This window comes from Callithrix jacchus, chromosome 7 (assembly GCF_049354715.1).
Source record: "Callithrix jacchus isolate 240 chromosome 7, calJac240_pri, whole genome shotgun sequence".
Classification (NCBI taxonomy): Eukaryota; Metazoa; Chordata; class Mammalia; order Primates; family Cebidae; genus Callithrix; species Callithrix jacchus.
Genome location: NC_133508.1, coordinates 49,617,876 through 49,640,388, shown reverse-complemented (window position 1 = coordinate 49,640,388; position 22,513 = coordinate 49,617,876). Strand labels below are relative to the sequence as shown.

At 53.1% G+C, this 22,513-nt stretch overlaps 1 protein-coding gene across 4 annotated transcripts; it reads right to left on the bottom strand.

The window, feature by feature from the left end:
• Window positions 1-1,950: 1,950 nt before the first annotated feature.
• Window positions 1,951-20,987, bottom strand: AGTRAP (angiotensin II receptor associated protein). 4 transcript variants are annotated; one of them, XM_009000408.5, is made up of 5 exons: window positions 20,928-20,987; window positions 9,333-9,394; window positions 6,669-6,774; window positions 5,326-5,521; window positions 1,951-3,923 (listed from the first exon to the last, which is right to left on the bottom strand). In XM_009000408.5, exons 1-5 carry the CDS (start codon window positions 20,952-20,954, stop codon window positions 3,808-3,810), a joined length of 507 nt encoding a protein of 168 aa, XP_008998656.1. In that variant the 5' UTR covers window positions 20,955-20,987; the 3' UTR covers window positions 1,951-3,807. The 4 variants fall into 4 exon arrangements, with proteins under 4 accessions (XP_008998656.1, XP_008998657.1, XP_002750349.1 ...); XM_009000409.5 differs by having other exon boundaries at window positions 5,347-5,521; XM_002750303.6 differs by having other exon boundaries at window positions 9,333-9,367.
• Between the last annotated feature and the right edge of the window lie 1,526 nt (window positions 20,988-22,513).

Sequence of the window (22,513 nt, the reverse complement as noted above, 5' to 3'; positions counted from 1 at the left end):
TGGCTCTGCCTTCTGAGAGTGCCCAAGAGTTGACCATTTGTCACCGCCCCCACCTCTACCCCAGTCCAAGTCACCAACGTAGTACTTTTAGAATGCAAGCCAGGCATGGTGGCACACCTGTAATCCCAGCACTTTGGGAGGCCGAGGTGGGCAGATCACCTGAGGCCAGGAGTTCAAGACCAGCCTGGCCCACATGGTGATCCTCATCTCTATTAAAAATACAAAAATTAGCTGGGTGCAGTGGCTCACGCCTATAATCCCAGCATTTGGGGAGGCCAAGGCGGGTGGATCACGAGGTCAAGAGATTGAGACCATCCTGGTCAATATGGTGAAACCCCATCTCTACTAAAAATACAAAAATTAGCTGGGCATGGTGGCACATGCCTGTAGTCCCAGCTACTCGGGAGGTGGAGGCAGGAGAATTGCTTGAACCCAGGAGGCGGAGGTTGCGGTAAACCGAGATCGCGCCATTGCACTGCAGCCTGGGTAACAAGAGCAAAACTCCGTCTCAAAAAAACAGAAACCAAACGCACAGTGGAAAACCCCAGAGCCCCTCAGCCTCTGCGCAGCAAAGCCTGACCCCTGAGATGCTGGAAACAAGAGGGGAAGGCCCAGCAATCCTGCGCCAGATGCCTTTCCAACCAGAACAGCTCCTGACCGAATCCCCTGCCCCAAAGGTGTGAGACCCCACCCTAGTCTAGGACACCTACGAGAGGGGTGGTCAGCCCATTCCTAGTCTGTGTTTTGTTTTTTTGCCAGGCTGGCATGCAGTGGCACAATCTTGGCTCACTGCAATCTCTGCATCCCAGGTTCAAGCGATCTCCCGGGCCTCAGTCTCACCAGTCACCACCATGTCCGGCTAATTTTTTGTATTTCAGTAGACAGGGTCTACTGAAAATTAGCCAGGCATGGTGATGGGCACCTGTAATCTCCACTATTCAGGAGGCTGAGGCAGAAGAATAGCTTGAACCCAGGAGGGAGAGGCTGCAGTGAGCCAAGATCACACCATTGTCCTCCAGCCCACACAAGAGGGAGACTCTGTCTCAAAACAAAACAAAACAAAAATATAAGGCAGACCTTGTCCAGCTCTGCCCAACACTCTCTGGGGCTCCCATCTCATCCAGCCAGAGCTGGAGTCCTCAGAATGACCTGCTAAGCCTGCACATCTGACCCTGGCCACCTTCTGACCTCATTGTCTTCTTCCCTCCCACTCCCGCCCTCTGCTCAGTCACTCTTGCCTCAGGCCTTGTTAGCTGTCTTGCTGCCTAGAATGTCTCATGCTAAATAGAATGCCCCAGTGACTTTTCCCGAACCTTGGCATCTGGAACACGGCCTCACTCACAGTGGGCTCTGTGGTGTTTGTTGTATGTTAGAAGCTCTCCCTTCAGGGCCCACTGTGTGGAAGGGGCAGCCGCATGGGTGCCTCCCTCCCTATTTCTGTCTGCCTCTGATGGCTCTCGGGGTCCCAACTGTCTGCATGGTCAGGGGTCATGGTGCCTGCAAATCTAAGTCAGCCTCTCCCACTCCCTGAGTGGCTCCTGGTCAATGACTGGAAAACCCAGCTCCCTTGCTTTCATCACAGGCTCTGCTTTTGGGGCACCCCCAAGACAGGAGCTTTCCTCTGTCCTCTCCCCCAAAGAGCCAGTTCAACCTGGGGATCTGGGACGATGAGAAACCGAGGCCTCTAGATACACTCTCCCCTCTGGGTGGTCGAGGCTCCATCATCTGCTCCCCATTGCCTGGGCCAAGCCCCTGCCCTGGCTTCTCATTCCCTTCGGGAATCCGACATGTTCACGATGCAGGCACTTAACAAGACTTCCTGGGGCCAGGAAGCCGTGTACACAAGAGAAATGGACTTGGGTCTTAGTCCCACTCCCCTCAGGCCACACTCCCCCCTCCACCCAGGATGGCTTCAGTCATAAACTTGACAGGTGTCCTTCTAGTCCCTGCTTTTCTATTTTACTGCACATACACCCAGGAACAACACACACCAAACTGTGAGGTCTGAAAATTCATCCCAATGCCATTGTGCAATCTGCTTTGTTCATATTTTTGGGGACCATCGTTGGTAGGAATAGGTCTGGTTTATCTGCTGTAACTGCTGCACCGGGTTCCATAGGATAAACAGACCGTGGCTTACTGCACTGTCCTCCATATGATGAATGGACCGTGGCTTACTGGTCTGTGCTCCCTATAGTGAATGGACTGTGGCTTACAGTGGACCTTGGCTTACTGGTCCATATTCCCTACAGTAAATGGACCGTGGCTTACTGGTCCACATTCCCTATAATGAATGGACTGTGGCTTACTGGTCTGTGCTCCCTGTAATGAATGGACTGTGGGTTACTGGTCTGTCTCCTGACAGCGTGGCTGTTTCCAATTTCTCACAACTGCTGCTGCTCGGCAGCCCCCGGAGCACAGCCCCTTCCCCACAGCAGTCTTCCTTCCTGGCCCAGAGGCCCATGTCCCCGTCTTTTGGGGCTCTTGCCCCTGTCTGTCATCCTCCAGGTGGGAAGACTCCTAGGTCGAGAGAGCAGGCTCCAAAGGTCACCACTGCAGCCCCCAGCCCACTCAGCACCAGGCAGGTACTGAGTCTCTTGATTGACAGATGGACACAAGTGAATGATGGGGGCTGTGCACTAGGCCTTGACCCTGTGCCAGGGACAAGCCAGGATGGCCTGGGAAAGCCCTGGCACTTGGCGCCCAGGGGGCAGAAGAGCAAGCTGTGGAGAGCCAGACCTGTCAGTGGGGAAGGCCTGGGCCCTGGGGAGCTTCTGGATGAGTCAGCCCAAGTCAGCTGTGACCAGACACAGGGGCTGCCAGGAAGAGTTCCCCCTCTGCTGCCTAACCCAGCATCATCACTGGTGTGAGGAGCAAGTCCACTAACAACTTCGCCATCACTTAGGGAGCCCTCCTCACACCAGACACTTTACACCTGGAGCAGGCACCCACCCTTTCTAGAAGACACTGAAGGCACGCAACTAGTAAGTGGCAGAGCAGGATTCAAACCAGTGCTTGGGTCATCTGGTTCAGAGAAATGGATGCCACGCACCACACCCAGCAGTGTCTCTCTGCTGTGGCCTCTGCTAGGCCAGAGTCAGGCAGAAGCCCAGCTCAGCCAACAAACATGCCCATTTCCTCCTGCCACAACAGAATGGGGTGGCCCAGCGCAGGCTCCACCTGGGAATTGGCAGGAGAAATCTTCCCAGGAACAAGGCCAGGCCCCACCCCAGCCAGGAGACTGAAAGTGGCTCAAAACACAGCCCATCTACAGAACTCCCCAAACTTTAATGCTGTGGCTCCAAAAAGGGAGGCTGGAGGCTGTGGTGGGTCAGTGTTGCTGATGCCTCTGGCCTCCAGCCCTGTATCGCTAGGCACCACATGACCAGGCAGTGAGAAGCACAGGACCTCACTCCCATGCCAGACTGCTCCTGGGCTGAGCAGACCTGAAGCTCTAGGGCTTCCCCCAAAGCCCAACAAACAGACATCACCAGGACTTAAAGGCCTGAGCCTGCCACAGTCATGCAGGACTCAGCTGGGGGCCTGTGTGGTGCCTTGATGGAGTAGGAGGTGAAGAAAGATTTTCATTCCAACCCGGGAACCAGCGGGTGCCCTGAAGGGAGGGAGGCCTCAGGGAGTTTGAGACAGGAGTGTGTGTACTGGGTGGCCCATGGGGGCTCCTGGTCTCTCAAGGCACTTGGTTCAGGTAACCCGTGGGCTGGAGACACATTCCATCTTAGGTCCCAGAGATAGAGGTCAGGAGCATCCCTAGAACCTGGGGTGGGGCTGGAGGCAGCGTGGCTGGCTTCAGTACCCTCGGGCATCTTGACCCCTGCCCTCTGGGACTGCAAAGGGATCTGCGGGTGCCTCTGGTGAATCAATCGTCTGGTAGGCACTACGGTCCTGAGAAGATCCAAGGAAACCTGGGTGGCAGGGGACATGATGGGAAAGAAAAGTGAATGGGGAGACCTCAAGACATTCTGCTGAGTCCAAGGCAAGATCTACCCCTGCCACCCTGGGGCCAGGCATCCTGACACCACCACAGAGACAGAGGCAGCAGCCCCAGGCACTAAGCTTTTAGCGTGTATCATTCATTCAATCCTCCCGTACTCCTTGCAGCAGGTATCATCCCCACTTTACAGATGAGGAAACAGTGGGTCAAAGAGATGAACTGACTTGCTGAGATCACACAGCTCGAAGCGATGATGCTGCGACCCACGCCTAGGCAGCCAAGCCCAAAGCCAGGCTCCAGGCCACTGTGCCATGGGGTGGTTCCTCAGGCAGCAAGTGCTCAGGAACCTGGGCAGAGGGACACCAGCCCCGGGCCCACACACTCCTCTCCAGCTCCCCTCTCAGGCAGAAGGACACCACATTACTGTATCCAGATGGCCTTGGAGGCTGGGGCTGAGTCCAAGGCAGGACTGTAGCTCCAAACACCCCACACTCCTCACTCTCATCCCCTCCTCTGCACATTCATCCTGAGACCTTGAGCACGTCCCAAGGGCTGTGGGCCTCAGTTTCCTCATCTGTCCAATGGGAGATACATTCTGGCACCCCTTCCCTGGGGGCAGCCCCAGGCCATTCTTACCCTCGACCAGCTGGTGGCAGTCACAGGCCACCTGAGGCCTCTCTTCTCAGGAGTGAAAGGTAGAAGGCCACACCCCACAACCTCCCTCCACTCCTCTCAAAGAGAAAGGAGAGACAGAGGTGTCAGAGAGCAGGCAAACAGCTCGGCCACCAGCAGAAGGGGTACAGGAAAGGGCATGGGAGAGGGCGGGGTGAGGGTGAGGATGGGCGAGTGGGGAGGGATTGGTGGGTACGGGGAGTGCCCACAGTTCAGGGCCGTCTTCGCTGAGGCTCACACAGCCTACGCTAGAGCAGGCTCTCCTTTGGCTACCTAGCACAATCTCTGCCGCAGGAGAGGAAAGACCCCACGTGGCAGGAAATGGGGTTCCAGTGTTGGGGCCCGGTGAGAACAGAGAGGAGACCTGTAGGTGCCGGTGGCCCTCATGCTGGAGATAGCCCAGGGCTGCCCCTGGGAACTAAATGGTACCCCCAGCTGTGCCTGTGCTCTAGGCTGAGAGAAGGGCCTAGCCTTAGCCTCACAGCAGGAGAAGGTCGCAGCGGACCAGGACAGTCAGGGGACCCCTGGGCTCCTGCAGCAGAGACCAGGAGCTTGGACTCCTCCAGCCTGGTACAGAGTGCCCATGCCATGCTCTTCCTGCTGGCCCCATGGGGTAAGGCCAGCTCACTGGGGGAGAGCCTGGGGGCCAGGCAAGGGAGAGAAGGGAGTGGTGGGGAGCTGGCCAGAGGTGGTGGCCTCACCAGTGTGGACCAGGAGCTCACCCCCGCGCTCCCGGTACATGTGGTAGATGAAGCAGCAGGAGAGCGGCTTGAGCAGCAAGCTGAGGATGGCCATGCCCGCGCCGAAGCGGCCCGTGTCCGTGAGGTTTCCCCGCGGATAGAAGATGCTGATGTGTACGATGTCCAGGAAGATGGTGGCCAGCAAGCCACACAGAAACTGCAAGACACAGGCACTGATGAGCACAAGAGCCCTGCCGTGTCCCGTGGCTCCCCACCATGTACCAGATGCGAAGCTGTTTCATGCCCTACTGTGTCCTTGGGGCTTGCTGGAAAACTGAGCAAGCAAGCAGGCAGGACTCACAGGGGAGCGGCTGGCTGAGACTGCAGTCTAGGGGCAGGGACGCAGGGGGCTCAGGTCTCGGTTCCACAGAGCCTCCCTCCCTACCCATTTTCGATCACCTCTAAGACCATGATGGGCACAAGACTGGGCTCTAGAACCTCCATAAAGGAAGGTTCCTTGTTCACCCAGTCTGTCTCCAACACGAAGAAAATCCCTTCTCAGGGCCAGGCACGGTGGCTCATGCCTGTAATCCCAGCACTTTGGGAGGCTAAGGCAGGTAGATCATGAGGTCAGGAGTTCGAGACCAGCCTGGCCAATAAGGTGAAACCCTATCTCTACTAAAAATCCAAAAAATTAGCCGCACATGATGGCACATGCCTGTAGTCCCAGCTGCTTGGGAGGCTGAGGCAGGAGAATCACTGAACCTGGAAGGCAAAGGTTGTAGTGAGCTGAGATCGCACCACTGCAATCTAGCCTGGGCGACAGAGCAAGACTGTCTCAGAACAAAAAAAAAAAGAAAAAGGAAATCCCTTCTCACTCCTCAGTCACCCCGAGCCCTGGCCAAGGCTTGAAGAGCCGGTGCAGGGGGTGCACGCTGCCCCACGGGGCTTGGTGGGTGCTAAGAAGCTTCCCCTGTGGGAAGTTTCGGTCGGCCTGGGTCACCTCTCCTTCCTAAAGTAGTGGCGTGCCCCCTTGGCTGGGTCTCCATGTCCTCTCCCCTAAAAGAGAGCCCCAGAGGCAGGTTATAGGGAATGCTCCATTGCTCTTGCAGAGAAGCCAATCTGGGGCACCCCTTGGCTTTCCTGGGGGAGATAATGGCAGACCTGGGCTTCTCTAAGCCAGGCAAGAAGAGTAGCATGCTCGCTCCCAAAGACAGGCATGGGCTGACACCCGGGAGGCTGAAGAAAAAGGCTTTAGACAACAGGCAGTGGTGGCCCCAGGAAGAGAAGGAAGATTGGGATGGGACAGGGAGGCAGAGCCAGGCCGTGTGTCGCCCTGTGCTTCGGCCCCCGCCCTGGCTCACCATGCTTATGGCGTCGATGGAGTCCCGCTGAGCCACAGCCCACACGCCCAAGGCCAGGATGGTGAAGTTGGCCCAGGCATAGGAGCCCGAGAACACGATGCAGCCCCTGTCAAAGAAGCAGCTTAGTCCCATCAGGTGGCCACCAACCCGCAGGTCACCTCCCTCCTGTGCCAGGGGTCTCAGGGCCTCCTCCCAGAACAGACCTTAGTCTTTGAGGCCACCTGGCTATGTGCCAGCAAATCCCATGGGCTCGCCTCCCACCCAGACCCTGGATCTGGCTGTGTCCCTGCAGGTCCCAAGCACCTCCGTCTCCTGCCAGATGACAGCCTCCTGACTGCCACTCTGTTCTCTAAATAGCAACTGGTAGTGTAGTCAGATGCTGTCAATCCTCTGCTAAAAATCCTCCAACAGTTTTCCATCCCATTTGGAATAAAATGCAGACTCTTCACCAGGGCTTAAGGGGCCCGTGGGACCCCGGGCCCAGCCCCGCCCTCCCTGACCTCCCAGCCACAGCCCCGTACAGTGGGCGCCCTCTACTCTGACACTTGGCCCCCCTTTTGTCATTGAGCAGCAGCTTGAATGTTCACTCTGAGACTCCTTCCCTCACCCACCAATGCTAAGTACGACCTCGTCACTTTCCTAACACAAGGCCCACCCTATTCTACCATTTAGGGTATTGCCTAACTGACATTGTTGATTTGTTCACTTGTCAATCCAATCAAAATCATAGTGAACACAGAGCACTTGCTAGTACCTGGCATGGTTCTAACTATTATTTATTTATTTTTGACGGAGTTTCGCTCTGTCAGCCAGGCTGGAGTGCAGTGGCAAAATCTTGGCTCACTACAACGTTGCTCTGCCTCCTGGGTTCAAGCGATTCTTCTGCCTCAGCCTCCTGAGTAGCGAGGATTAGAGGCGTACACCTCCACGCCAGCTAATTGTTGTATTTTTAATAGGAGACGGGGTTTCACCATCTTGGCCAGGATGGTCTCGAACTTCTGACCTCGTGATCCACCCGCCTTCGGCCTCCCAAAGTGCTGGGATTACAGGCGTAAGCCACTGTGCCCGGCTGGTTCTTACTGCTTTAAATTAACTCATTTATGTGCATTTATGTTAACAACCCTAGGCAGGAAGTATTGTTATCCTATTATAGATGAGGAAACTGAGGCACAGAGTGGTTAAGTAACTTGCCCAAGCTCACACAGCTGCTGAGCGGTGAGGCTGGAATTTGGAGTCTGGCTGGAGAGGCCATGCTCTTGTCACCCTGCTGTGCTGCAAAGAAGACCCAGAAGGACCAGGACTGAGTCTACCTCGTTTATTACCAAACCCACTGGGACTTGCCTGCCCCTGCATGCAGCGACCACTTCCTAGATTTATATGACATTCACTGAAGGGCAGCATGAAGAAGACATGTGCAAGGCAGGTTTTTAGTGTCAATGGATTCAATAGGTCTTCGAATAAACCATCTTATCTTTTGCTTTTAAGAAAGCAGGTTCACATGCTAGACTGTAGGAAAAGATTTAAAAAAAACAGAAAAAAAGCAAGCAAGCAGGTGCTGTCAGGCATGGTAGCTCATGCCTGTAATTCCACCACTGTGGGAGGCCGAGGTGGGTGGATCATTTGAGGTCAGGTGTTCCAGACCAGCCTGGCCAACATGGTGAAACCCTGTCTGTACTAAAAATACACAAATTAGTTAAGCATGGTGGCACATGCCTGTAGTCCCAGCTACTCAGTAGGCTCAGGCAGGAGAATCACTTGAACCCAGGAGGCAGAGGCTGCAGTGAGCCGAGATTGTGCCACTACACTCCAGCCTGGGCAACAGAGCCAGACTCCGTCTCAAAAAAAAGAAAAAAAAAAGATAAATAAATAAAAAGAAAGCAGGTGCTTGGGTTTCAACCCAAAATCGCCAACTCAGAATCTTGGGGAGCGTGACTAAGAAATCTGTATTTTTGCCCTGCTTCTCAAGGTCGTGAACCACGATGGTTACTGTTCACGTTACTAACAGCTGTCAGGCTGGGCACTTCCAGGTTTGCAGGGTGCAGACGTGAGCTCAGTGGCTTCCAGTCTTGGTTTGGCAGAGAACTCTCTCCAGAAGCTCAACAGATAAAAGAGATGGTAGGCCTGGGTGCGGTGGCTCAGGCCTGTAATCCCAGCACTTTGGGAGGCCGAGGCGGATGGATCACGAGGTCAAGAGATCAAGACTATCCTGGCCAATGTGGTGAAACTCGGTCTCTACTAAAATACAAAAATTAGCTGGGTGTGGTGGCATTTGCCTATAGTCCCAGCTACTTGGGTGACTGAGGCAGAAGAATCGCTTGAACCCAGGAGGTGGATGTTACAGTGAGCTGAGATTGTACTACTGAACTCCAGGCTGGGCAACAGAGCAAAATTCCATCTCAAAAGAAGAGAGATGGTAAAGGTGAAAATCAAACCTGCAAGGCTGAGGCCTCGCTGTGGGGCAAGCCCTGGGAGCTCTGACGGGCCCTTCTACTTCTTCCTCCCGGTTCCTGCAGGTGTGCCATCCTCATGCCCATTGTACATATGGAAATCAAGACCCCGAGAGGCAGAGCTGTTTGGCCCAAAGTGACCTGGCTAAAACATGGCAGAACCAGAAGATAATCCAGAGACCACAGGAGACACGCAGAAACCCACAGAGTCACTTACCAGATTGTCAGCAGCCAGTGACCTAGGAGAATCACCTGTGGTACAACAAGTCGGGGAGAAGTCTGTGAACGTGACCACCACAAGGGCAGGAAAGCTTCAGGGGCAGAAAACGCAGGAGGCCCCCTAACCCGGCACCTCTGAGGGCCTCAGAAATGTCTATTGAAAGACATGCCACCAACTCCAGGAGCGGAGGAGGAGGAAGAAGGGAGGCCAGGCCAGAGAGGTGCCACTTCGTGCCTTCACCTCTCCCAGGGGGCAGCTGGCACCCACACCCCTTCCTAGAATCAGAAGCACGTGAACCAGAGCAACTCCATCTTGAATAAGAGCTGGGTAAAATAAGGTTGAAACCTACTGGGCTGTATTCCCAGACAGTCAGGCATTCTAAGTCACAGGATGAGACAGGAGGTCAGCACTAGGTACAGGTCATAAAGACCTTGCTGATAAAACAGGTTACAGTAAAGAAGCCAGCCAAAACCCACCAAAACCAAGATGGCCACGAGAATGACCTCTGGTCATCCTCACTGCTACACTCCCACCAGTGCCATGGCAGTCTACAAATGCCATGGCAACGTCGGGATGTCATCCTACATGGTCTAAAACGGGGAGGCATGAATAATCCACCCCTTGTCTAGCATATCATCAAGAAATAACCATAGGCCAGGTGCAGTGGCTCACGCCTGTAATCCCAGCACTTTGGGAGGCCAAGGCAGGTGGATCATGAGGTCAGAAGATCAAGACCATCTTGGCTAATACAGTGAAATCCCTTCTCTTCTAAAAATACAAAAATCAGCCAGGTGTGGTGGCACACGCCTGTAGTCCCAGCTACTCTGGAGGCTGAGGCAGGAGAATTGTTTGAACCCGGGAGGCAGAGGTTGCAGTGAGCCAAGATCACACCATTGCACTCCAGCCTGGGTGACAGAGTAAGACTCTGTCTCAAAAAAAAAAAGGAATAACTATAAAAATGGGCAAAGCAGCCCTGAGGGCTGCTCTGTCGATGGAGCAGCCATTCTTTGATTCCTTTACTTTCTTAATAAACTTGCTTCCACTTTACCCTACGGACTTGCCCTGAATTCTTTCTTGTGCGAGATCCAAGAACTCTCTCTGGGGATCTGGATCGGGACCCCTTTGTGGAATGCAGGGAATCTGCTGTGCAATCGGAAGAGGCCTGGATGGTAAGCAGAGTGGGTGGGTGGGAAGCTCACATGGTGATTTCTTGAGACACTGGAGCTGGGGCACTGTGGGGGCAGAGGGGAAAGCAGGTGTTGTGGCTAGAGAGAGAGGGCAAAGGGAGGGTGTCTGGGGACAGGTAGGGGGGCCTGAGGGCCTCGGGAAGGAGAGTGGGCTTCATGCCAAGTGCAAAGAGGAAAGCCACTGAGACTTTCCTACAGGGTGACAGCTCGGTGTGCCTTATGTTAAGGAAAAATAACAACAAAATCCCTCTGGCTATTTTTCTGGATTTCTGCAATCATCTACTTTTTTTAAATTCTGAGACAGGGTCTTGCTCCGTGGCTCAGGCTGAAGTGCAGTGGTGCCATCACAGGTCATTGCAGCCTTGAACTCCTGGGCTTAGGTCATCCTCCCGCTTCAGCCTCCTCACTAGCTGAGACTACAGGTGCACACCACCACACCAGATAATTCTTGTTTTTTGTAGAGATGAGGTCTCCCTATGTTAACCAGGCAAGTCTCAAATTCCTGGGCTCAAGCAATCCACCGACCTTGGTCTCCCAAAGTGTTGCAATTACAGGCAGGAGCCACTGCACCTGGCTACGATATTTTACCCTTTTAATGCCCTCTGCATCCTTAAAATAACAGCCTCCTCTCCTGGAACTGGTCTCTACTGCGGGACATCAAAAAGGCCCTGGCTGGAAAGCACACAGAACAAAGGGCAAACGGGCCAGGCACGGTGACTCAGGCCTATAATCCCAGCACTTTGGGAAGCCAAAGCAGGTGGATCACTTGAGGTCAGGAGTTCGAGACCAGCCTAGCCAATATGTGAAACCCTGTCTCTACTAAAAATGCAAAAATTAGCTGGGCGTAGTGGTGGGTGCCTGTAATCGCATCTACTTGGGAAGCTGAGGTAGGAAAATTGTTTGAACCTGGGAGGTGGAGGTTACAGTGAGCCCAGATGGCATCACTGCACTCCAGCCTGGGTGACAGAGTGAGACTGTCTTAAAAAAAAAAAAGGACAGCTGCCTCAAGATGGCAGGCGGCTGCATCGAGAGCATCCAAAGGGAAGGGACCCCGGCTGAATACAAAGTATGAGATGGGCTCGCCAAGCAAAGGTGGGGCCAAGCCCCAGACCCTGAGTGAGTGATGGTGGGCGTGGAGATGGCTAAGGTGGGGGTAGGGTGGCCCAGAGACTTTGAGAGGCCAGGAATCCCAAATTGGGAGCTTCAATGGGGTCTGGTGGTCAATGAGGGCCCTCAAGGTTTACTCAAAGGATTGAGGGTTCAGGCTGGGAGGGGGATTCCACATGCCTGGGTCAGAGGCAGTGTGCCAGAGCAGAGGCAGTGTGCTGGTACAGATATGGGCAAGGTTTGCAAAGAAGGCCTGGGTTTTTGGCCTGGGTGGAAAGGCAAGAGGTGACCTCACCACCTGCAAAAAAGAACACTGGGCTGGGTGCAGTGACTCATGTCTGTAATCCCGACACTTTAGGAAGTTGGCGGGGGGAGACTGCTTGAGCCCAGGAGGTCGAGAACAACCTGGCCAACAAAGTAAGACCCCATCTCTACAAAAAGTAAAAAAATTAGCCAGGCGTGGTGGAGTGCACCTATAGTCCCAGCTACTTGGGAGGCTCAGGTGGGAGAATCACTTGAGCCTGAGAGGTCAAGTATGCAGTAAGCTGAGATGCCACTGCACTCTAGCATGGGGGACAGAGCAAGATCCTGACAAAAAAGACAGGTGGGGGTGGAGTGAGATGGGGGGTCGGGGGAGAGGGAGAGAGAGAGGGAGAGAGGGAGAGGGAGAGGGGGAGAGAGAGAGAGAGAGAAGGAAGGAAGGGAAGGAGGAAAAAAGGAAGAAAGAGGAAGGGAAGGGGAGGGGAGATGAGGGGAGGAGATGGGAGGGGAAGGAAGGGGAGGGCAAGGAGGGGAGGGGATAAGAAGGGCAGGGGAGGGGAGGGGAGTGGAGAGAGAAGGTGAGGGGAGGGGAAAGAGAAGAAGGGAGAGGAGAGGAGAGGAGGGGACAGAGGAGGGGAGGGGAGGGAAGAACTCTGGCAGAAGAGGAAAAAGCATTTCTAAAAGTTACTCTTGACTACACACCAACTATGTGCCAGGCCCTATGCCAACCGTCTCATATGACCTTATCTGGACCTCACAACAGTCTCTGGAACAGATACTGTTATCCTCATTTCACTGATGAGAAAACAAGGCTCAGAAATAAATTATGTTGATCAAGATTCCACAAATAGCAAGTGGCAAAACTGGAATTAAATTTCAAACCCACCTCCAAAATCAGTGCCCCCAACCTTCCCACTGGGGGCACGCGCCTTCAGCTGGGAACTATTTGGGCTTGTGAGAAATGTCCACACGTGGGACCAGATGAAATCCAGAGCTGGCGCTGAAATGCTTCACCTTTACCTCCAGGGCCCAGGACCACAGTGAACCTCAAGGCTCTGTGGCCCAAAAGAAATTCCTCTCCCAGCTCCAGAGGACTAAGAAAATAATTCTGTAAGGACCGATGCACCCAACTTTAAGAAGATCTCACGCCGGGCACAGAATCACTTGAGCCTGGGAGGTCAAGTATGCAGTGAGCCCAAAAGAAATTCAAGTCTGCTCTGTGGCCCAAAAGAAATTCCTCTCCCAGCTCCAGAAGACTAGGAAAATTATTCTGTTAGAACAGATGCACCCAACTTTAAGATCTCATGCCGAGCACGGTGGCTCATGCCTGTAATCCCAGCACTTTTGGAGGCTGAGGTGGATGGATCATGAGGTCAGGAGCTTGAGACCAGCCTGGCCAGCAGGGCAAAACCCCATCTCTACTAAAAATACAAAAAATTAGCAGGGCATGGTGGTGCATGCCTGTAATCCCAGCTACTCAGGAGGCTGAGGTAGGAGAATTGCCTGAACCCAGGAGGCAGAGGTTGCAGTGAGCCGAGATCATGCCACTGCACTCCAGCCTGGGTGACAGAGCAAAACTCTGTCTCAAAAAAAATGAGAAGATCTCAAGACTCTGATCTGACCAGGCCGAGTCTGTGTGTTACAGAAGGCTAGCTCTAGAAGGAATCTTCACCATCACCTCACCTACCTTCATTACTATTGAGCACTTCCTATGTGCTGGGTGCCATTCCAAGTGCTTTCTGTATACAAATGAACTAAATCCTTACAATCCTCTAAGGTCCTATTATCCCCATTTTACAGCTGAGAAACTGAGGCTCAGAAAGAAGGGATGCAAGGCCTCAGAGAAGGCCCAAGGCCTTGCCCAAGGCCACAGAGCAGGCCAGTGGCAGAGCCCAGATTCAGACCCAGGCTATGTTGTCCAGCCATTAGGCCTCTCCCCATTGCAAAGAGGGGAAACTGAGGCAGGGGAGGTGTAATCTTCCATGGATTTCATTTCCCACAGGCCTGAAGTCATCAAATGGTGCTCAGTTTCTTAACATTGACAATGTCACCCAGCATCACTGGCACCTGCTTTTCCTCCACCCTGGGGAGTCAGGGGTATGCAGATCAGATTCAGAGCTGCATTCTCAGGACTGACGTTGCTAACTAGACACTCAGCCCTAGGAATGGGGGTGCAGTGAACCCTCATCCTATAAGGAAAGCTATAGAAAAGGAAAGGGTACCTGACTGAACAGTAGGGAGGATGGAGGGTGATGGGGGTCAGGGGCTTCTCTGAGGAAGGGATGGGGGAGGCAGAGGGGAAAGAGGAGCATTTAGAGCAGGAGGGATGGCACCCACTCTGTAGTAGAAGTGGGGCATGGAACATTCTGGAAACTGAACAGAAGCCAGTGTGGCTGGAGTGGAAGGAGAGGGGAGTGAAGGAGGGAGGGACAGGAAGTTGGGGGTGGGCAGGGCTGGGCATGAGGACAATTCTGATCTTTATCTTCAGAGCTAACACTGTCCCCTCTGTCTGAGTCAACCCTGGACCACAGACAGGAAGGAACTTGCTGAGGGCCACACTGTGAAGTGAAGCTTTTAGACCTGAAGACAACAAGGAAGGAGACAGAGGGGAGGCAGCTCCCATTACCCCTTTCCTCCCCAAAATTGACACCTAACCCTTCCCACTCTGGGCCTGTTTTAGAAATGATCTTCATTTTCAGTGCTCTGGCTCCTACACCTAGATTGTACACACAGTAGGTCTTTAATAAATGGGCCCTGGATTATTCTGGAGAGAATGGCATGACAAGCTGAGTCCCACGGGACTGTAGATCTGCAGGGTACCCCAAGGGTCATGCTTGTAACCTGTAAGATAAAGACTTCTAGCGCTGGAAGGGCCTGTAATACGGAGTGAGCGCCCAGCTGGGTCCACACCTCGGCTATCTCTGCTAGGGAAAAAAACAATATAACCGGAAATACTGCAGATCCTTAGAACACACACAGCACCCTCTGCGTGACTTCACTTTGGTTTTATAAATATTAAGAAAGGCCAGGCCTGGTGGCTCACACCTGTAATCCCAGCATTTTGGGAGGCTGAGGCAGGTGGGGGTCTAGAGTTCACGACCAGCCTGACCAACATGACAATCATCTGAGGTCCGGAGTTCACAACCAGCCTGGCCAACATGACAAAACCCTGTCTCTACTAAAAAGACAAAAAAAAATTAGCTGGGCATGCTGGTGTGCACCTGTAGCCCCAGCTACTTGGGAGGCTGAGGCAGGAGAATCGTTTGAACCCGGGAGGTGGAGGTTGCAGTGAGCTGAGATAACACCATTGCACTCCACTCCAGCCTGGGCAATAAGAGTGAAAATCCATCCCAAAAAAAAAAAGAAAAGAAAAGAAAAGAAAAGAAAGAAAGCACCATTTGATTGCTTCTCTTAAGCCCCTGGGAAAAGAAATGTACGGAAGCCTAAACCTCCCCTGCCTCAGTTTCTTCATCTTTGTAACAGGAGAATACCCAGAGAGGCCTTAATGTGCAGGAAGGCTCCAGGGAGAAACTGAGCCAAACCAACCCTGCCCTTCCTGGCAGCCCAGGGAAGCAGGGGCCAGTAACTGTCGGGACAAAAGCACTGTCTGCTGGCCCTGAGGGAGCTTTCTGGTAGCCAAAGACAAGGATTCTCAGGTACTGCCTAAAAGAGGAGCTGGAAGCAGTGGAGGGGCCTGAGCTAAATGGAAGGCAGTGCCAGAACCATTCCCAGCTGGGCAGGAAGGATGAGCTCCTGGAGCCTTACTACAGTGCTCCATCCAGGGGAGGGTCGCCAGCTCTTTCCCAGACAGGGGTCAATGGGCCAAGGCAGCAGGAGCTCCCAGGATGCTGTTAGGAATAGGAGAGGCGAGTGCTGGTCCAGGCGCCAAGGACTCAGGCTCCTTCTCTGCGAAATGGAAGCAGTACCCTTTTGTCCCATGGGGGTGGGCTCAACCTTCAGAGACAGGCATCTATCTGGATGGTCACTACGTATCTGCTTACTAACTTTTTTTTTTGAGATGGAGTTTCCCTGTCGTTACCCAGACTGGAGTGCAATGGCACGATCTCAGCTCACCGAAACCTCTGCCTCCTAGGTTCAAGCAATTCTCCTGCCTCAGCCTCCTGAGTAGCTGGGACTACAGGCACGCACCGCCATGCCCAGTTAATTTTTGTATTTTTAGTAGAGACGGGGTTTCACCTTGTTGACCAGGATGGTCTCGATCTCTTCACCTCGTGATCCACCCACCTCGGCCTCCCAAAGTGCTGGGAGTATAGGCATGAGCCACCGTGCCCGGCCCCGCTTACTAACTTTAAGTACCTATGTGGGACAGGGATCCTGTATCGTCAACAACAGCAGCCATTCCTGCTACCGACAAGCACCTGCCTGTCCTGCGTCTACACTGCACTGCACTTAACTCAGGTCATCTGAGTAAGCGTATGGGGTAGAACTGAGGCTCTGAGAGAGGAAGTAAACTGGCCCCGTTCATAAAGCTTATGAACAACAGAGCTCAGATGCAAATGTCAGAATCGATCTATCCAGCTGGAGTTTTTGTTTGTTTGTTTTATGAGACAGAGTCTTGCTCTGTCGTCCAGGCTGGAGTGCCATGGCATGATCTCAGCTCACTGTGACCTCTGCTTCCCGGGTTCAAGTGATCCTTGTGCCTCAGCGGACTACAGGCGAGCAACACATCTGGCTAATTTTTGTCTTTTTAGTAGAGACAGGGTTTGATCATGTTGGCCAGGCTGGTCTTGAACTCCTAACCTCAAGTGATCCATCTGCCTCATCCTCCTAAAGTGCTGGGATTATAGGCATGAGCCACCACTCCTGGCCCGGCCTGAATTTTTAACCCTAATTCTATACTACCTCCTGGACCATGGGATCCATCATCCTAAGAGGTAGGGACTGTATTTATCTTCTTTTTACAATGAAAAAGCAGATACTGAGAGAGGTTCAAAAACCTACTGAAGGACACACAGAAACCTACTCAAGGCCTTGAATGCAGACCTGCCTGCCCCAAAAGCCTGTGCTCTGTCTACTGTGCTACACCGTCAGGATCTAGGAGAGCCAGAGAGGGCGAATGGAAATGAGGAAGTCTAACTTGGAGAAGGAAAGCCTGAAGAGAAAACAACAGGCCATGCACACCAAGACGTGTGCCCTTTGCCACTAGAGGACCCATAGCAGGGTAGGACTTCCCAGAAATGGTATATACTACCAGTCCTGTGCAAACACTTGGTGGCCTGTTACATGTGCTAGTGAGATCCCCCAGGGTGGCTGGGGCCCAGGGACACCAGTCAGGGCTGCCATAGATGGGATGCAGAGTCATGTAGCAGTTAACTTCATGGGTACTGGAGGCAAACAGGTGGATCTGACTGGCTCCATGACTTTAGAACCTGCTGACCTTGGGCCGGGCGCAGTGGCTCATGCCTGTAATCCCAGCACTTTGGGAGGCCCAGGCAGGTGGAACATGAGGTCAGGAGTTCGACATCAGCCTGGCCAACATGGTGAAACCCCATCTCTACTGAGGATAAAAAAGTTAGCTGGGCATGGTAGCATGAGCATGTAACCAGTTACTCAGAAGGCTGAGGCAGAGATTGCAGAGAGCTGAGATCGTGCCATTGCACTCCAACGTGGGCAACAGGGCAAGATTCTGTCTCAAAAAAAAAACAAAAACAAAAAACCTAGTGACCTTGGGCAAATCACCTGACTCTCAGAACAGCTGTTTGCTCTTCTGTAAAGCAGGGTAATAATGTCTGGTTTAGTGGTGCTGTGTGGATCCAGTGGTACAGGGAGGTGGAGAGGCGTGGGAAGCACTCAACACAGTGCCTGCCAGGAAGTCACCTCCATCCCAGCAGTCCTCATTCCAGAGTTCTTAACCCCAATGCTAAACTACCTCCTAGACCACCGGATCCTCCTCCCAAGGTCCTCTTCTCACAAGACCTCTGAATTCCTGCAGCTCAGGACCTCACTTCAGGAGGCATGGACAGGGCTTGGTCAGGGGCTGCTCTCTGAGCAAAGGGCCTGGGGCAGCTGTTTATTCTCACCTGGCACCACTGCCCACTCTAGCTGAGCTGGGCAGAAGCAGGCATGCAGCCATTAACTGAGAAATATATGACATGACAGAGTGGGAGGGAGTGCAGGCCACGGGGAGCAGTGCCCCAGCTCCTGAAGGGCTCTGATCTCAGAACATCCCCTAAGTGCCTGCAAGCAAGGAGTCAACAGCTGCCCTCCACAGTGTGGCCAGATTCGGCAAACAAAAATACAGAACACCAGGCTGGGCAAGGTGTGGCTTACACCTGTAATCCCAGCACTCTGGGAGGCCAAGGTGGGCAGATGATGACGTCAGGAATTTGAGACCAGCCTGACCAACATGGTGAAATACGATCTCTACTAAAAATACAAAAATTAGCTGAGCATGGTGGCGTGTGTCTGTAGTCCCAGCTACTCAGGAGGCTGAGGCAGGAGAATCGCTTGAACCCGGGAGGCAGAGGTTGTAGTGAGCTGAAATCGCACCCCTGCACTCTAGCCTGGGTGACAGAGCAAGACTCCATCTCAAAAAAAAATACAGAACACCCAGTTAATTTCCAACATCAGATCATGAATAATTGGTTAATATGTCCCACATATTGCCTGAGACATACTCATATTAAAAATCTGATTGGGGGCCATGCATGGTGGCTCAAGCCTGTAATCCCAGCACTTTGGGAGGCCGAGGCAGGTGGATCACGAGGTCGAGAGATTGAGACCATCCTGGTCAACATGGTGAAACCCCATCTCTACTAAAAATACAAAAAAAAAAAAAAAAATTAGCTGGGCATGGTGGCGCGTGCCTGTAATCCCAGCTACTCGGGAGGCTGAGGCAGGAGAATTGCCTGAACCCAGGAGGCGGAGATTTCAGCGAGCTGAGATCGCGCCGTTGCACTCCAGCCTGGGTAACAAGAGCAAAACTCCGTCTCAAAAAAATAAATAAATAAATAATAAAAGTAAAAATCTGATTGTTGTTGATCTGAAATTCAAGTTCACCTGGTCATGTATAGGAGATTCTATATATGACCTGGCAACCCTGATCCCTCAGGGCCTCCCAGCACTTTCTTGTCTCTGGTAGTGGCCAAGACCCTTGGAGACAGGGGGTCTTATGTGCCAAGTCAAGGGAAGGACCAGCCTTTTCATCCTGGATACAGAAAGCCAGCATAGCTCATACCTGTGGATGCTCAGCCTGTCAGGCCCAAAAAGTTGTTCAAAAAAAACCTCAGAGAGACTAAGCCCTCCCAAAGGACACAAACAGCCGAGGTCAAAGTCAGCCCTGAGTAAGCTGGTACCCCAGAAAGGACCTGGCCCTGGAGTCTGATCCCTGTGAGTTCAAATACTGACACTGCCACTTACTCCCTGCGGTACCTTGGCAAGTCACCCAATCTGAGCTGAAGTTTGCTAATCTGTAAAAAGATGACTGTATCAGCTTTCTCATAAGGTTACCTTGATTAAATAAATAACCTGGCACAACACAGACGCCCATAAATGAGAGCTCTGTCTCTCCCACCGATCTCACCTGATCCTCTCTTAGCAATTATTTTAAGCACATCCCTAATCAGAGAAAAGGCAGTTGGTGTTAACCCCACCTTGCCTGGGATAGAGTGAATACTGATACCAACAAATCTAGGTTGCTGTCATGTAAATTTCTTCCCAGCTGAACTTTCTATGCAAACCCATTCCCTTGCTCCAGCCATCTCTCCCCTCCGCTGTTGACTGGACGTTCAGGAAGGTTTGCTGAAGCATGTGTATGATTAAGAAAGGAAATGTAGCTGGCACAGTGGCTCAGGCCTGTAATCTCAGCACTGTGGGAGGCTGAGGCAGGGGGATCACCTGAGGTCAGGAGTTCAAGACCAGCCTGGCCAAAATGACGAAACCCCATCTCTACTAAAAATACAAAAATTAGCCGGGCATGGTAGTGGGCGCCTGTAATCCCAGCTACTTGGGAGGCTGAGGCAGGAGAATCGCTTGAACCTGGGAGGCGAAGGTTGCAGTGAGCTGAGATCACGCCATTGCACTCCAGCCTGGGCGACAACAGTGAAACTCAGTCGCAAAAAAAAAAAAAGGGAAACGTGTCCAATGCAAGTCATAGCACATATGTTGTATAATAATAAACGTGTATTAAGCCACTGTTTTGTAACCATCTATCTCTCAGGTTCCTTTAGTCCCAGACACCAACAGGGTGCTAAATGCTTTGTCACTCATGAGTAAGAGGACATTCCCGGATACTGCCTCAAAGGAGGCTGCACTAAGACCCAAAATGGCCGGTTTGGCTCAAGGTCCACAGCTTCCTGACCAAAGTTAAAGCCCCTAGCCCCACTAACGCAAACAGAGCCCAGACACGGGGGCGGTGGGGCTGGGCGGGGAGAAAAAGAACAGCCGCTGGCACCAAGACCCGGCTGAGCTCAGGGCTCGGGAAATGAAGACACCCCAGGAAGCTCTGTAGAGTTTTCCCAAGTGCACAAAGTTGGGGTTTTCTGCTTTTAAGTAATTTCTGTTGGGGTTCGTGCTTCTTGATTATGAAGTAAGGGCGCTGGATGTGTAAACTTTATAAAACGAATTGTTTGGGAACATGTGATTTCCTTAACCCGATTTAGCACAGGAGGAGGCTCCCGGGACGCTGCTGGGACCCGGGGACAGGCCCAGCCCCTGTACTCACGCCGGGGAGGTGAGCCGCCTCCAAGCCCCTCCCGCCCGCCTTCCTCCTCCTCCTCCAGGGGAATTCTGGGCGTGTGGGCCACAGCACGTGGGACCGGCCCTGCCCGCTGGAGGGTCTCAGTCCGGGAGGGGACAGCCCTAGCCCTGCCCTGCCACGTCCAACGGCCGCTCTGCATCACCCTGCTGGCCTGTACCTGGATCCTTCTTCCTGCTGTGGCTTGCCTGCCCACCTCCTTCTCTCCTGGGGTCTGTACCTTCCCTTTCTCCCTCCCATCCCTCAGTCCTCCCACCTTCCTGGAAAATGCAAATGTCCCACCCCCTCCCGCAAAGGGGACCCTGCCCCGCCCGTCGCCACCTTCAGGTTCACTGCAGGCAGCTCCATCCGGACCCAGGCCGAGGGCACCTGCGCGGCAGCAGCTGGGGCTCCTGGGCCCCAGGGGAAAAAACTTCACCGGTCCCGCCCCGCCCTTTGCGGAGACTCCAACCCCAGCGCAGCTCGCGACCACGTGAAGCGGGCTCGGGCGGGTCACGTGACCGCCGCCCGTTGCTTGGAGACGGCGTCCGCAGCGAGCGCCTTCCCCCAGGCTCCAGGCTCCCGCCGCTGCCCAGGCAGTACCTGGAGGCCGCTGGCAAAAGTTGGAGTTTCTGTCGCTCAGGAGGTTTCCTGCCTGGCAAATATCCCAGGAGGCGGGCTGATGGGACTACCTGCAGCCAGGACAACTGGGGGACCGTCCAGGCGCGAAGTGCTGATGTGGAAACAGCTTGTGCCTCATCCCCGGGGGCACCCTGTCTCCTCCCCACTTCCCTGTGTAAATGGGTTATTTAGGATACCTACCTCAGGTGATCCTTGTGAGGATTAAATGAGCTAACCACTGTTGTTAAAGAAAACGTTATTGGGACAATTGTTAAACCAGTACTGTTGAAGACTTGCTGTGGGGTGTTGGGGGGAGATCCCATAAGCGCCAAGCCTGGAGCAAAAGGCCTCAGCCTATTTCCGTATAAATAATGAAGAAGAAAGCAACTAGAAATATAACCCTAGTAGTTATTAGTTATTCATATGTGATCTTAGTTATTTATAGGTGATCTTAATTCTTTTGCTGATGCCTCTCAGGTCGGAAGTGTGAACCTGGGGTGACTTGTGAAATGAATGACACTAAGGCAAGATGCTCTAAGCCCTCTATCACGCCTGTATAAGGGCTGCTGGAGGGCGCCGCGACTGTGCGGCAGCGCCAGCGCCGGGAAAGCGCCCGCTGTTTAGCCAGCTAGGGAAGGAGATGCCCAAAATGGCTGAGACGTCTCCTTCCTGGGGAAGTTTGGAGAAAACTCCGCTTCTCCAAGCTCTTGTGGTAGGCCTGACGGCTGTCAGGTAGGCCCGCAGACATCCGGAGGCTTAACTGTTTCTATGTGATGCTGTGCTTCCGTGATCACGTTCCATGGCTACTCTCATGTTCTACTTCTGCTCCTGTTTCCTTTTTTCTTAGAAAAGATAATCAGTAAGAGTAATATAAATCTTAATATTGTAGTTCTTTCTTGATAAGTATGGAAAAGGCGCTGATGCAGTATGCTCCTTACTTCACTTCGGGCGCCAGAAATTCCTCAGCCATACCTGAACGACAAGTGACGTACTTGACCCTATCACTGCCACGCCCTATCCACCCTGCCCCCACTCTCGGACCACCAAGACCTCGCCCAACCTACCCTGCTCCCAGATTTGCAACTCAATAAAAGTGAAAGCGTCCCGGCATTCGGGGCCACTTGTGATCTCTGCGATTTGGGTAGCAGTGGATCCCTGGGCTCAAACTCTCTTTTCTCTATCTCTGTGTCTTTTATTTCTACAGTTTATCGTCTTCGCACCAGCTGGGAGAGGCTCACAGAACCCTATAGGGCTGGACCCTGCAGTAGGGTGATTGCCGTGGGGTGAGGGTTTGGGCTCAACTCGGA

What these genes read in the sequence shown, in the direction of transcription:
- AGTRAP (XM_009000408.5), bottom strand. Translation starts at nt 20,954, where the DNA reads ATGGAGCTGCCTGCAGTGAACCTGAAG. An exon ending in TGCCTGCAGTGAACCTGAAG is followed by an intron (nt 9,395 to 20,927) that starts GTGGCGACGGGC and finishes TCACGTTCACAG; the next exon opens with ACTTCTCCCCGACTTGTTGT. An exon ending in TGAGCTCCTGGTCCACACTG is followed by an intron (nt 3,924 to 5,325) that starts GTGAGGCCACCA and finishes CCTGCCACCCAG; the next exon opens with GTTTCCTTGGATCTTCTCAG.